This window comes from Tiliqua scincoides, chromosome 3 (assembly GCF_035046505.1).
Source record: "Tiliqua scincoides isolate rTilSci1 chromosome 3, rTilSci1.hap2, whole genome shotgun sequence".
In the NCBI taxonomy this organism is placed as follows: domain Eukaryota; kingdom Metazoa; phylum Chordata; class Lepidosauria; order Squamata; family Scincidae; genus Tiliqua; species Tiliqua scincoides.
The window spans coordinates 171242528-171256846 of record NC_089823.1 but is presented as its reverse complement, the minus strand read 5'-3'; the positions used below and the strand labels follow the sequence as shown (position 1 = coordinate 171256846).

The window sequence follows — 14319 nt, the reverse complement described above, 5'->3', positions numbered from 1 at the left end:
GTAAATCGTCAAACAACAGAAGGTGTGCCTTAACAATTTTAGTACCTTGTCAATGTGCTGCACATTGAAAATGTTTGAAAATAGCTGGTTCAGAGAGTTAAAAAGAATAAAGCCTTTATGTAATGAAGATCATGCTAAGTTTCTATGGCTTTTTAATTATCAAAGGCATTTAAGGTCCAAAAAGCATGATGTTCCCAGGAATCGTTAGTCATTCTGTATTTCTTTGAAGAAGGTGGTCCAGTAATTGCTATAAGGAAAATAAAAGTAAAAATCAATCTTTTAATGTTTTTGGTTATCAAGACATACATTGTGCATTACTAGACATTATGGGGAAAAGAGGAAGATGCATTGGGATACTGCTTTTGGCAGTAGTCATGCAGATGCTGTAACATCCAACACTAGACTCTCAGGGTGCAATCTTAACTGTGCCCTGGGCCAGCACAAGTCCCTTGCGCCAGCCCAGAAGAGTTGCAAATGTGGCATAAAGCACATTTATGCCTCCATGAGAGTGAGCTGGGCCAGCACAGGAATGAGCACCAGCCTGTGGAGGCTGCATCAAGCCTCCATGCTGATGGGGAATGGTAGGTCCATGCTAGTAGAGCTTGCCTGGTGTGAGGGTCTTGGGGGGGGGGGAGTGGATGGGCATGAAGGAGGCAGGAAGAGGCGTTTCAGGGCAGGAGGAGGGTGAGCGGTGAGCGGGCCTGTGGGTGGGCAAGGAGCAAGAGGCAGGGCCAGAACCCGGCATTTATACTGGATCCTAGCCCTGTTCCTGGGCGGTGTGGAATAGCTCCAGGCCGCTCTGTTTTGCTCAAATCTGCACTACCACTTTAGGTGGTGCAGATCCAAGCAGACCCATTGGGGCCACTGTGGCTCTCCCCAGGGTAAGAGGAATTTTTTTCCCTTGCCTCGGGTCAAGCCTCAGCTGGCCCCAAACTTACACTGGATACTGCGCAGGTCCGCCAGCCTGCCTGTTCCAGTGCAAGTTAGGATTGTGCTCCTAACAATCACAGAACAACCTTCTGTTCCGGGAGGTTCCGGAACAGAAGCCACACAGAAACCAGGGCACACCTATATTATTCCTCTAGTGACAGGACCATTGCTTCCTGGACAACTGTGTCCCGGCCATACATGTCCTGGTCATTAGTGTGCCTGAATATTTGCACCTTTTTGTGTGTCCTGGCAGGGCCTAGAAGAGGAGGGGTAAAGGGGGTAATTTGTACCCGGGCCCAGGGTCAAAAGGGGGCCCCAGGAGCCAAAGGAGGGGGCCCAGGAATTTCCTGAATTCTTATGTTTTCCTATCTGCTCAGACCTGTTGCCCGCTTGGGATGCTGGGGACACTACCACGGCTGGGGATGCTACTGATGCCACATGGGCTAGTAGACCTGGGCTCCAAATACTTTTCCAGCTGTCTCTATCCTCCCTCCACCCTATTTCGCTCCTCCCTGCCCCCATTCTGCTCACCTGTCACCACCTTTCCCCACTCTGTTTCACCCCCTCCCCCTTTGCAAAGGGACCCAAAAGAAACTTTGTACCCCCTGATAAAATTCCTCCCAGAGGCCCTGTGTCCTGGACATTTGTGTTCCAATATATTTATATTAGATGCACTTTTTATTTTTTAAATGCAAAGGTAGGGTTAGGGCTGGTATAAGCAGCTTAGCATATATAACATGGGGCTTGTTGCCAAGTTATAATGGAATGCAAATAACCGAGATGCAAAAAAACTGGATGTTAATGTGCGGGGATGCCAATGACTGGGATGCATTTGACCAGGACACAGTTGTTCAGGTCACAAATACCCTAGTACAGTACCTATTCCCTACATGCAAGCACATAATTAATTTGGAGTTGTAGTCACAATATGAGGATATATGTATGTTCTCAGCAAAGCAACACCAAAGTCAGATCATGCTGAATTTTCCCCCAAGGTCTGAAACACAGAAAATAACCTTAGACTTGAACCTTAGAATACAGACCATCTGGTTGTCCTACCTCTTGGTACTGAAGTTGTAAGTTGCATAAAGATGGGATGCACACGTGCAGCAATAGGCAACATACCTCTCTTGGTTGAACTGTAAGCATTTGTATTATACACACATTCACTGGAGACTCATTACCTTTTTGAAGATCTCGACTCGCATCCTGTTGCTCTGTATGATGACTCGTTTCTGTTTCTCTTCTTGTTTTTTCTTCACTTCAGGCAGGTTATTATAAATCCTGGCAGATATTAATAATATTATGCTTCACATATCTGTCCTGAATGTCACCCTTAATTGGTTTTTGACAAGATGAAACGTGTCCTGGGTGGCATATTTTATGGTGTATTTCCAAATATACTGTAATCATATCACTACGAATGTTTTTAAAATGCCCCTTCTTAAAGGGGTGGTGGTGGAGCAGATTAAATAACCATTACATGATTAGATCAAATTGCCAATTAAATAAATATTCTACCATGTGAAGACATATATCTATATTAATGAAATGTCAATCTCTTGGTCATGCCAAGTAGCCAGCGTGGAACCATCAACACTGCTGACAAAAGGAAATACCATTTTGCCTCTTCTAATGGATTTTCTGGGTTTGCCTCTTGACACCAAGCATGACAAACAAGGACTTGGCTTTTGAACCCCCAGTTCCTACCCAAGTGAGGGCCCAATCCCATCCAGAACCATGGCCCAGAACCACTGTTTGTATACCTCCCCTGTCAGACATTACATTCAAAATTCAAAAAGGAGAAATGTTAAGCACTCATACATCTGCTCATTGGAGACTCATACAACTTCTAAAATTGTTTGAGAAACTTACTCTGCATAGCCTCATTATAAGACTTGGCACAAAAAGAATAAAAATAGGTGCTGTCAGCAGAACTAAAAAAACCACTTAGGATATCGGAGAGAAAGTAGTCTAAGGCAGTGATTTTCAACCTTTTTCATCTCATGGCACACTGACAAGGCACTAAAATAGTCAAGGCACACCACTAGGTTTTGACAATTGACAAGGCACACCATGGTGCCAGTGGGGGCTCACATCTCCCATTGGCCCTATTAATAAATGACCTTCCCCCAAATTCCTGTGGCACACCTGTGGACCACTTGCGGCACACCAGTGTGCTATGGCACAGTGATTGAAAATGGCTGGTCTAAGGTGTGCAAGATAGAATGCACATAATTATTATTACATATGATATTGCATATTGTTACAGTATTCATTGACTGGGGAATACTTGATATCATACTACTAACAGGAAAATTTTGAAAACTATTTCTCTTGATGGGCAGCCCAATACTAACCTGCCCAAGAGCAGGGAGGTTGGCTGGCCTGTGCTGCATCCAGAGCAGGGTTGGGGCTGCCCTCTGCTCAGCCCAGGGCAAGGGGAATGTAGTCCCCTTACCCTGGGTAACACTACATCAGCCCCAATGAGACTACTCAGATTTGCGCCACTTAAAGAAGTGGCACAGGTTCGAGCAGCCCAGTCTGGGCTGCCTGGGACTGGGGTTAGTATCCTGCAAAAGTGCCAGATCCTGACCCCCCTCCCCCACTCAACTGTGGCCCGCCCTGAGGGCTTTTTCCCTGGTCCTCCCATTGCTGAAATTCCCTCTTCTACACAATTGTTAAAGGTCCAAGACCCCTAAAGTTGAAAGGATGGCCTCTCCTGATCGAGGGTGATTAACAGAATTCAGGGTGCAACTACACAGAGAGAAGCTGTCTACATTCTTAAATATTCCCATTAAGTTTTGAGAGACAAGGTACCTTTTTGATCGCATATGCATCTCCTTCTCTGAAATGAACCTTTCTTTTGGCTTGAAGAGGTTGTCTAGCAATAGGAAAAGAGGAAAAGGTTACACAGGTGATATTTAATAGGTTTCTACAGGACAAATAACAGGTTTGCAATTTGTATATGGCCTAGTGCTAACATACACTGCTGGAACTGATGCAGTAGGCTGTGCCTGCCAAGCTAAACAATTGTGCATGATTCAGCACTTTGCCAGTCCCACTCCATGCATTACCAGAAATGCCAGGTGGACACTTATGCCAAAGCACGAAGGCCCAGGAGTTCCTCCCCCTTGCCCCATCTTCCTACCTCCCCTAACCCATAAATGGACATGTAGTTCCTAAAGACAGGCAGGTACTGTATGTATTCCAAACATACAGTACTCAAAACCAAACTATTGAAATCTTTTATATTATTACCTAATAGAATTGGTGATGGTGATTGTTTCAATTGGCAAGGGGGATATGGGGACATGTTGGGCAGTGAATGGTTATGAGCTGGTTGGGTGAGTCAGAAGTCAGTGGATGCTATCACCTTGTTTCGTATAGTTTTTGCTGAACGTTTGGAGTGTATTCTGTTTTCTATTTCGTTCACTGTTTGCTGCTTTGAGCTTATTTAAAAAGTGCCTTGTAATGTTTTTAAAAACATGTAAGACAGAATAGATACTGTTAATGAAACTTGTCCCTCTGGCTGTACCTTCAGTGCTTTCAAATTCAGACTGCCTGGAGCTCTATAGAGAAAAGGAAAAGCATGGGTGTAGTTAATGATCCTGTAGCCTGGTGCCAAGCTCAAAATTATGCCCCAGAAGCATTATCACACCCAGGCTTTTTAAAAAATGAAAGTGGGGGGAAATCTGCCTCCTTCCCCCATAAACTTGCCGCCCACTTGCTCTGACGCCTCCCCCCATATTAACAGCTTCTTTGTTCCCTGCTGTATCATAGTAACACCTGATTGGCTCTTGGAACAATCAGTCTCATTGGTCCGTTTTGACTTAAGAAAATCCAATTTTTGTTACATAATGCAGTTGTGTTTTTATTTTCTGGTTATTTGACTATAACTTTTGATAGAGATATTTTGATGTGGTTTGTTTAATTGCATTCTGCATTATGTTCCACCTCAGATGCTATATGACATCTAATTTTCGAAACTACCAAGGTTTTCACAATTTCAGCCACTAGTCTCAAGCTCAGGGTGTTGCCCCCCTAAAGCTTGTTGCCCAGTGCAATTGCTGCCCCCTGCACCTCCTTAGCTACACCACTTAGGAGAAGAAGTCTAATGCACAGGCCCTGTTCTCTAGTCCTTTGCACATGCTCTTCTAACCTTGGTTTGCATTTAGAGAATTAGCATCCCATCCTGGAGCTGTGAAATTACAGTGTCACAGGGAGCACAACAAGTCAGTGTAAAGTCAAAGCCCTTTTCCACCTGTTGCCTCTCAATCTCTGTTCTACATTACTTCTTATCAAGAGCTGGCTAGCCTAAAGGAACTGTCACCCCGTCCCACCCACATGAGGAATTTGGACTTGCAGCACTAGAGGGTAAGGATATTGTACATTTATATCAGAAACATGAATATATTTCAAGGAGTGAGAAAGAAATGTCTGTATAAAGAGCTGAGTTTTATGTATGGTATTAGGGTGGAGGTCATAGGAAGCCATAGGGAAAGACTGGCTTTGTCACAAAAAATGATGCTAATGGATCAGCAAACATAACAGAAGACATACAGAACTCTAGGCCAAATAGCAGGATTTATTTTCCTCAGTATTCTACATATCAAGATGGCTGTTGATTCAAAACAATGTTCTACATCACTGAAAAAACTAAAAGCACAGTGATGTGTTTGAAGACATTTTCTTGCACTGAAGTAATGTCATAATTTCACTTTGGAAAAGGCATGGATTCAGAAAACCATCTCCAAACTTAACTCCAGGGACTAACAGATAGCCAAGGTGGGGCTCTTTCTGCAACAGTTGTAGGAACTAATCCTGTAGCACTCCCATTTATGAAAGAAATGTGTGAGGCCAGCCCACAATATATGCACAGAACAGCTGACAGCACAATTGTATGCATGCCTACTCAGAAGAAAATCCTATCAAGGTCAATGGAACTTACTCTCAGGTAAGTGTTTATAGGATTGCAGCCTGTCTGAAATGTTTACACAGAAGTATGTCCTATTAGTCTTAACGAAACTTTCCTCTAAGTAAGTATGTTCAGGGTTACAGCCATGTTGTCAGTGCCTATCCACTTCAGGCTGTTCCACTAAGCCAGTGATTTTCAACCTTTTTCATCTCACGGCACACTAAAATGGTCAAGGCACACCATCAGCTTTTTGACAATTGACAAGGCACACTGTGCTGTCAATGGGGGCTCACATCCCCCAATGGTCCTATTGATAAATGACCCTCTCCCAAATTCCCGCGGCACACCTTGGGACCATTCGTGGCACTGGCATAGTGGTTGAAAATGGCTGCACTAAGCTTTACAAAACTTCCCCCTGGGTAAATTTGCACACATTTCAGCCATGAAACCTAATACTATAGCAAAGAGCATCATCAGTGCAGATAGTGCTTTACAACAGAAGAGAAACCATGTCCCTGCCCTGAGGGGCTCACAATCTAAAGCAGACACATTCTAAAACAGTAGAAAAGGGAGAGATATCGTGCCAGGTTTAATGGTGAAGAATATGCCATTATTTCATGAATATTAATTTAGGCGGCAATCCTATGCACACTTCCCTAGGAGTAAACGCTAGTGGAGTTTACTTCCAAGTAAACTTGCATGGAATTCAGGGTTGATTCAACAGGGAAGACTATGGGTGCTGCAAGCCTAGGTCTGCTGCCGCCGCCTCTAATGCAACATGTTAAAAAAATGTCTCTTGCCACACTCTGTTGCATAGTTTTGCAAACCACAAAGTGCAGGCCTTTCAGTTTTATTTAAAGGGACTTCATGAACAAAGGGGCCTTATCTGCCTGCTCCCTTTATAAAAAAAACCAGTGAGGGACCATAAGAAGGAAGTGGATCACTGCAGCTCACATCCATGGTGGGCTGGAGGGAGGCAATGGCAGATGACTTGGGGTGAAGGTCACCCCAAGTCCACCACTCCCATTCCACCTGCCACAGATGGTAGTTAGAACAGGCCATTTCATGGCTGGGCTGACTCTGATAGGATTGTGTTAGACTTTGTTGCAGTGGGACTAAGGCAGGGCTTTTCAAACTGGGGTGTCGCGATGCCCCAGCCTACGGGCGCTGGCCCCTGCCCCCTTAAGGGGCGGGGGCAGCCTGGAGGCAGGGAGGAGGCAGCGGCACGATCCCCAGGATCGCACCGCTCAGGGGGGCTGCAGGGGTTGGGTACACATACCCAAGCCCCCGCAGCCTCCCGGGGGGGTGCGGGGAGCCCAGCGCGATCTGCAGCAGGGCTCCCCACAGCAGTGAAAGTGGATGCGGTGCAATCGTGCTCCACTTCCGCTTTAGCAGGGGCGGGGCGCAATTGCTCCGCGTTCACTTTCCCTGCTGCAGGGAACCCTGCTGCAGGTCGTACTGGGCTCCCCGCACCCTGGGGAGACTGCAGGAGGCCCCTGCAGCCCCCTGAGTGGCGCGATCCTGGGGATCGCAATGCTGCCTTCCCCCCGCCCCCACTGCCTCCTCCCCCCGCCCCTGCAAGGACTTACTGGCTCTCAAACTCTCCCAGAGAATTTGAGAACCACTGGACTAAGGAATTGGGGTGTAGTGCCAAAGTCTCAGGGAGAAGGAGACTTTGAAGAAGGATTTGAAGGAACTCAGTGGGATTTACTGCTGAGTTAATATGCACAAGATCTGGCTAAAAGGCTCACTAAGGAGTAATCCTAATAAGATTTTTGAAATCAATACAATTTACTCCCAAGTATTTATATTTAATCTGTCATCCTGAGCTTAATCCTAAATAACTTCTGGCTTTAAAGTTATTGTTCTTTAGTTTTAAACATTGGTTTAAAGTTATGACTTAAAAACAAAGGCAAAATTGCACTTAATGGGAATAAATCCTACTGAAATCAGAGGGACTTGCTTCAAAGATTAGCATTGGCCTGTATAAGTGTGGTTACTGCTGCCTAGTCTGATACAGATGTCAACACAGCATCCCCTTCCCTGAACACAGATCTTCTCTCGGCAGGTTCTGTTCCTAACTTTTAAAGACACCACATGTGTTTCATGGATATTTATAGAGGTTGCTCCAGGCAACCAAATGAGTACAGGCATTTAAAGGAGCCACACCTAGTATCTCAATTACATTCTAAGTATTTTTGTTAGAGCTGGAAAGACTGCTTTACACTTCAGGGCAGTACCATTGCAGAAGTCACATCCCTTACTTATACAATTTTAAGACAAGGGGAAGAAACAGAAAAAAATGCTCAAAATCAGATGTTTTTCAAACATTTTGTAAATGTGGAAATTCATGTAGCTGTTGCAGTTTATAAGTCAGTACTTATGCATGCTTGATTAACTCCTCTATGTTATAGAATAGATGGGTTTTATCTGAACCCCTGGGGACAAACACACAATGTGCTTTATGTGTTCTCCACCAAATTTGCTGTCTAGGTTCTCTGTTTCCAGCTGTATCTTTTGTTATCACAAAAAGTGTTGGCTTTCTGAGAAAAGTGGATGCGAATCAAAAGTATTCTTAATTCTGCATCTTTCTTGGTACACATTTTTGGACAGCCTGCATGACAGTCTCTGTCAAGAAGGCTGTCAGCTGACCATACAAAAAAAATGCCAACCTGGCCTGCTTTTTTCCTTCTTTAACAGCAGTTTGATATGCAGAAATCAGCAGGTGGGGATTTTCATGGCATGGAGGAATGCATTAGCACCTGCTAAGTTATAGACCAAGCAGCTATTAAAAGCCAAATAGGAGGGTCAGTAAAACAAACAGAGGAAGACAACTGGTACTCTGAAAGTTTGCTTCAGGATTTTTGAGTTTTCTCTCAGAAAACATTTACTCAGAGGTATAGCTACGCCGTTGACACTGAACTTAGAAGGAGGAGGAAGACATGGCAGCAGCAACAGAGTCATACAACAATGCCAGATAACCTCATTGTATGACACACATCAGGAACACGGCCCAACTGTATTTTCATGCTCAGAGCAAATGCTGCACAATGCTTTCATTATGAAGATGCTGAGGTCTTACAGAGCATTAATTGCAAACTTGCAATGTTAAAAACCAGAGCCTTGGGAGTATATCAATATGATGTAAAAGGGACAATGCAGCACAAATGTTTTATATTTGAATTAGATGGGTGGAGCATGAAGATGAAGCAAGGGGAGGAGGGAAGCAATATAGGGGGGGGGGAAACCTTCCTTGAAAAATAAAATCAAAATTGAGACAAGCTACTTACTGTCCTAAGGAATCACGAGGCAAAAAAAAGCATTTCCCATTCTGATAGTATCTTGGCAACAAATATCCTAGTAAGTTAGTCAAGAAAATAGCTTAGAATATGTCTATACAAATCAGGCTACACAATAAGGAACTGTACAAGGGGAAAGATACCAACAGTATTCACACACAGACACACAGGGTGCAATCCTAACCCCTTTTGTCAGTGCTTTTCAGCACTGACATAAGGGCAATGCAGCTGTGAAGTAAGGGAACAAACATTCCCTTAATTTGAGGAGGCCCCCATGAATACCACTCAACTGCAGGATGTTGCACATGTCCCATTGGCACCGCTAAGCCAGTGCTGGAAAGCACTGACATAAGGGGTTAGGATTGCGCCCACACCCTCTAAAGCAGTGTTTCTCAAACTGTGGGTCCGGACCCACTAGGTGGGTCACGGGCCAATTTCAGGTGGGTTCCCATTCATTTCAACATTTTATTTTTAATAGACTTGATGCTACCCTGGTATGTGACTACATTTGGGGAAATGCTGGGGTGGCAGCCATTTTTTTGTGCCGCCACAGCCACGTGCCCTGGGAGCTCAGGATTGGGCTCTTAGGCTACAATCCTATGAACATTTACCTGGGAGTAAACCCTATTGACCATAATGGAACTTACTTCTGAGTAGACATGCATAGGATTGGGCTGTTAGAGGCACTGGGAAGACTGAAGGATAGTTGGGGACATGCATGCGTTGAACTGGAAGCTCCTACCCATCAAGTTGATTGATTGATTGAGACCTTTATTGGCATAAAACAATTTCCAGGAGATAGAGACAATGGACAATATAAAATGCACACAGTAAAAAACATGAACGTAATTAAAAAACATCAAACATTATACTACTGTACTCAGGGCACAAGATAAAGCATGTGGGGTGGGGAATTATGGGTTATCCCATTTTAACAAATTATTGGGAATGAAAAACTAAACTCTAGCACAGTGTAAGTCCTGTAGCTTAGTTAGCTACATTAACTATTATGCAGCTCATCAATTCATATATGTTTAACTTTCCAAGTGGGTAAAAGCTCTTTTAAATGGGCAAGAAGACTATAGTTCTGGAGAAGCAGCAGGCAATGAGTTAATATCTTTTCTAACAGGGTGAAGGGTTTTGCTGACCGGGTACGAGATGAATTCAACAAAATTCAAGTCTACTGCAGTCAACAGGAAAGTAGAAAGAAAAATAGAATTTAACAAACAAAGCATAAGAAATCCACAATAGAAAATCATTACTTGGGCAATTGTTCACTTTGTTAAGATCCTAGGCTGTATGAATATCTACTGGAGCTCACTGCTGCATTTGTGCTTTCTCTTTAGTGCCATGTCTACTCTACTTAGGTACAAAGTGGTGGTCCAGGCTGGAGAAATTTGCCATTGTGTGGGGTTTCTGAGAAATACATATGTCATAGATACATAGTCTGGCACAAGCGCAGTCTGGTTATAGTTGGCACAGTTGTAACATCAAGTTACAAACTTGGGGAATGATTATGGTTATTCAGTAGAGCAGGAAAGACAGTTTGAACACACTTAATGGGCCAATTTGCACAAAAATGGCCCCATCACATGAGAAGGAACCCGGGCATGTACATCTTTCTCTCCAAACTGTTCTGCTCTGTGTAATTACAGAACATCTGATTTGGTAATTCTGTTCCTAAGTTCCTAATTACAACACCATCCTTTAATATGTGATTTAAGTACCAAGTGGAATCTAATGTAGCTTACTTCAGAGAGCAAAAAAAGTAACCCTGGATACTACATGCCACAGATTAAGTATCCCTTATCTGAAATGCTTGGGACCAGAAGTGTTTCTGGTTTTTTTTTTGGGGGGGGGGGGATTTGGGGATATTTGCATATACAAAATACCTTAGGGTATGTTTACCCAAGTGTAAACATATTTATTTGTTTCATATACACCTTATACATATATCTCAGAGGTTCCCAAACTAGGGCATCACAACACCTCAGCCAGGGAAATTCTGTCACTGCCCCCTTAAGGAGTGGGCGACAGTGAAAACATGATTGCCACAACTGTGTTGTGGCCAGGGACAAAAGCGGTTTTTTTCTACTTCCTGGGAGGGGTCACAAAACTAAGGTTTTTTTTTCTATTTGCATTCTTTTGGTGGCACTGGGAGGACTGCAGAGGGGGTTGTTGATTCCCTGGCCTGGATCCTCCAGATAGCCAGATCGACACTCAGGTGAGTAGAAAAAAAGCCCTTTTGTCCCCAACAGCAGCCTGATCATGACGATTGGCTTGCCACCCCCTCCTCGCCCACAAGTACTTGCAGGTTCCCAAACTCTCAAGGAACCACTGACATAACCTGAAGGTAATTTTATACAATATTTTTAATAATTTTGAGTATGAAACAAACTTTGTTTCACCAGGTCAGGTGTGGAATTTTCCACTTGTGGTGTCATGTCGGCACTCAAAACATTTTGGATTTTGGAGCATTTTGGATTAGAGATGTTCAACCTGTATTTTTTAAAGTAGTATTTAAATGGGGTGTTTAGCAATTGTTTAAATGTTCCTCCTCCTCATGGGATATGCAGAGAGGAACAGCCCATCAGTTTTGTGTGTATGAGAGGGAGGGAGGGAGGGAAGGAAGGAGAAAGAGATCATGTGCTGGTCTGCAGATCTGAGAGTCTATTATATAATGACCCAATTACTTGTTCCTATGAATCTGCTCCACTGTTGATGTTCTAAATAACAAGACCATGCATCATTCAAAATAGCTACCATAAGTAACTGGGTGTTGTTGTAGAACTAAACAGTTTGTTATGAATGACTTCATGAATGTCCCCACTTGTAGTGGCAAAGCACAAGATTGACTTAGGGCCCAATTCTATCAACTTTTCCAGTGCTGATGTAGCCACAATGCAGCCTCAAGGTAAAGGAACAAACATTCCCTAACTTTGAGGAGGCCTTTGTGACTGCCCCTCTATCACAGGATGCAGCACATGGATGCAGGATGCAATCCATTGGAACGGTTGCATCAGTGCTGGAAATTTGGACAGGATTGGGACCCTAATTTGCTGGTTATCATTGACTACCTCTGGATCACCTTAGGAAGATGGCAAGTTCAGACATTTGCTGCCCCCCCCCCCATGTTGTTGGCAACCTTCAGTCTTGAAAGACTATGGTATCGCGCTCTGAAAGGTGGTTCTGGCACAGCGTCTAGTGTGGCTGAAAAGGCCAATCCGGGAGTGACAATCCCTTCCACACCGGGAGCAAGTGCAGTCTGTCCCTGGTCTGTCTCCCTGGCTATGGGCCTTCCTTCTTTGCCTCTTAGCCTCAGACTGTTGGCAAAGTGTCTCTTCAAACTGGGAAAGGCCATGCTGCACAGCCTGTCTTCCCACTTGTTGAGGTCCACTCCTACGGCCTTCAGATCCCTCTTGCAGATGTCCTTGTATCATAGCTGTGGTCTACCTGTAGGGCGCTTTCCTTGCACAAGTTCTCCATAGAGGAGATCCTTTGGGATCCGCCCATCATCCATTCTCACGACATGACCGAGCCAACGCAGGCGCCTCTGTTTCAGCAGTGCATACATGCTAGGGATTCCAGCTCATTCCAGGACTGTGTTGTTTGACAGGGAATAGCCACGCTTGCTCCTCCACTCTCACTTGTTCAGCAGCACCCAGGAAGATTGGAAGAAGAGTGAGAGAATTCTTCAGCCTACCCCTGCACACCCTACCTCTGGACCACCTTGCTCAAGAGCCCTCAACATTTTGAAACCATCAATGACTGCCACCTAATGAGTAAGGGCCCAATCCTATCCATTTTCCAGGGCTGGTGCAGCTATACCAATGGGGTGTGCACTGCATCCTGTGGTGGGGGATCACATAGGCCTCCTCAAGGTATGGGAACATTTGTTCCCTTACCTCTGGGCTGCATTGCAGTTGCTTTGGAGCTGGAAAGTTGAATAGGATTGGGCCCTAAGACAGCAGCCAGATGAAACACAAAATTATATGTGGTATTTCTTCTGAAAAGAAGCATGCATGTAAGCCCTATACCAGGGATGTCAAATATAAGGCCTGGGGGCTGGATGCGGCCCATGGAAGCTTTTATATGGCCCTCAGGCTTTCAGCTGCTGTGTAGTGCTGAGGTGTTACTGCTGAAAGTGCAGCCCACATGAAAATTGGGCTCTCCCATATTCTGAAATATTGTATATTTTCTCTTTTGTCATTTTCAGCTAATGAGTTCCTAAGTGAGAAAAAAGTGTTGGTTATGACCTATTTAATGACATCACTTCTTGCGTAATGACATCATGCCCGACCCTCAGCAGGCATCATGAATGCTATGTGGCCCTCTGTATGAAATGAGTTTGACACCCCTGCCCTATACAATGATCAGATCTATGACGGGTATCTCAGAATACCTTCAAAATCTCCCACTTGTAATGACTTGAACACACCAATGGAGACTGTCAATTTTGTTGCTCTTCAAAGTATGGATTTCGGAACCTCACTGTAAGATAAATCCATAACAAGTCAAGAGAAACTAACAGATATCAAATATAGGGCTGGATGGCAGTTTTATGATATCCTAAATTGTAGTTTCAGTAAGAAAACTGTCTCCCTAAAGGAAAAGAAATGGAGGTGTATTAACACATAAAATAGCACAGACATATGTTCTTCCAAATTTTTTTAAAAAAACCTCCATGAGTGCTTGTGTACACTAAGATCACAAGGCTGTTCATTACGAGAATTTAAAGTCTATAAACAGCTGGTCGCCTTGTCACTGAAATAATCACATCATGGTTTTTTTGAGATTTAAATCCAGTTATCTGAACATTGATTCTATTCGGTTCATCACAGTGGGATCTCTAATTTGTTCAACATAGTCAACAGCAAAGTAGTCTGCCTTGGGGTAATTAGCCCCTTGAAATAAAACAAAAATTATACTATACAAAGGCTAGTGAGAGAGTTTCAGGTTGTTTGCCACTGGAGTGCTCTTATGATGATAAAATCTTCTGCTGGTGAAACAGGCTAATTTTTCTAAAATTACTTCGAGCATCTTGGGCAATTCTCTGCATGGATTACAAGTGCGTCTAGTAAGCAACTTTTGGGGGAGGAGAAAATGCAAAGTGTAAACAGGAACTGCACAAATGTTGGTATTTATATAGAAATGGGCTGACTGTCAATTACC

General features: G+C 43.9%; 1 protein-coding gene across 1 annotated transcript in view; it reads right to left on the bottom strand.

Annotated features, from left to right (window-relative positions):
• Positions 1-208: 208 nt before the first annotated feature.
• C3H10orf90 (chromosome 3 C10orf90 homolog) overlaps positions 209-14319 on the bottom strand; it is a 130875-nt gene continuing 116764 nt past the window's right edge. Inside the window, exons 7-9 of the mRNA XM_066622295.1 lie at positions 3751-3814; positions 2115-2214; positions 209-247 (exon numbers count right to left, since the gene is read on the bottom strand). Of these exons, the coding sequence (XP_066478392.1) occupies positions 209-247; positions 2115-2214; positions 3751-3814 (203 nt within the window). The remainder of the gene's footprint in view (positions 248-2114; positions 2215-3750; positions 3815-14319) is intronic.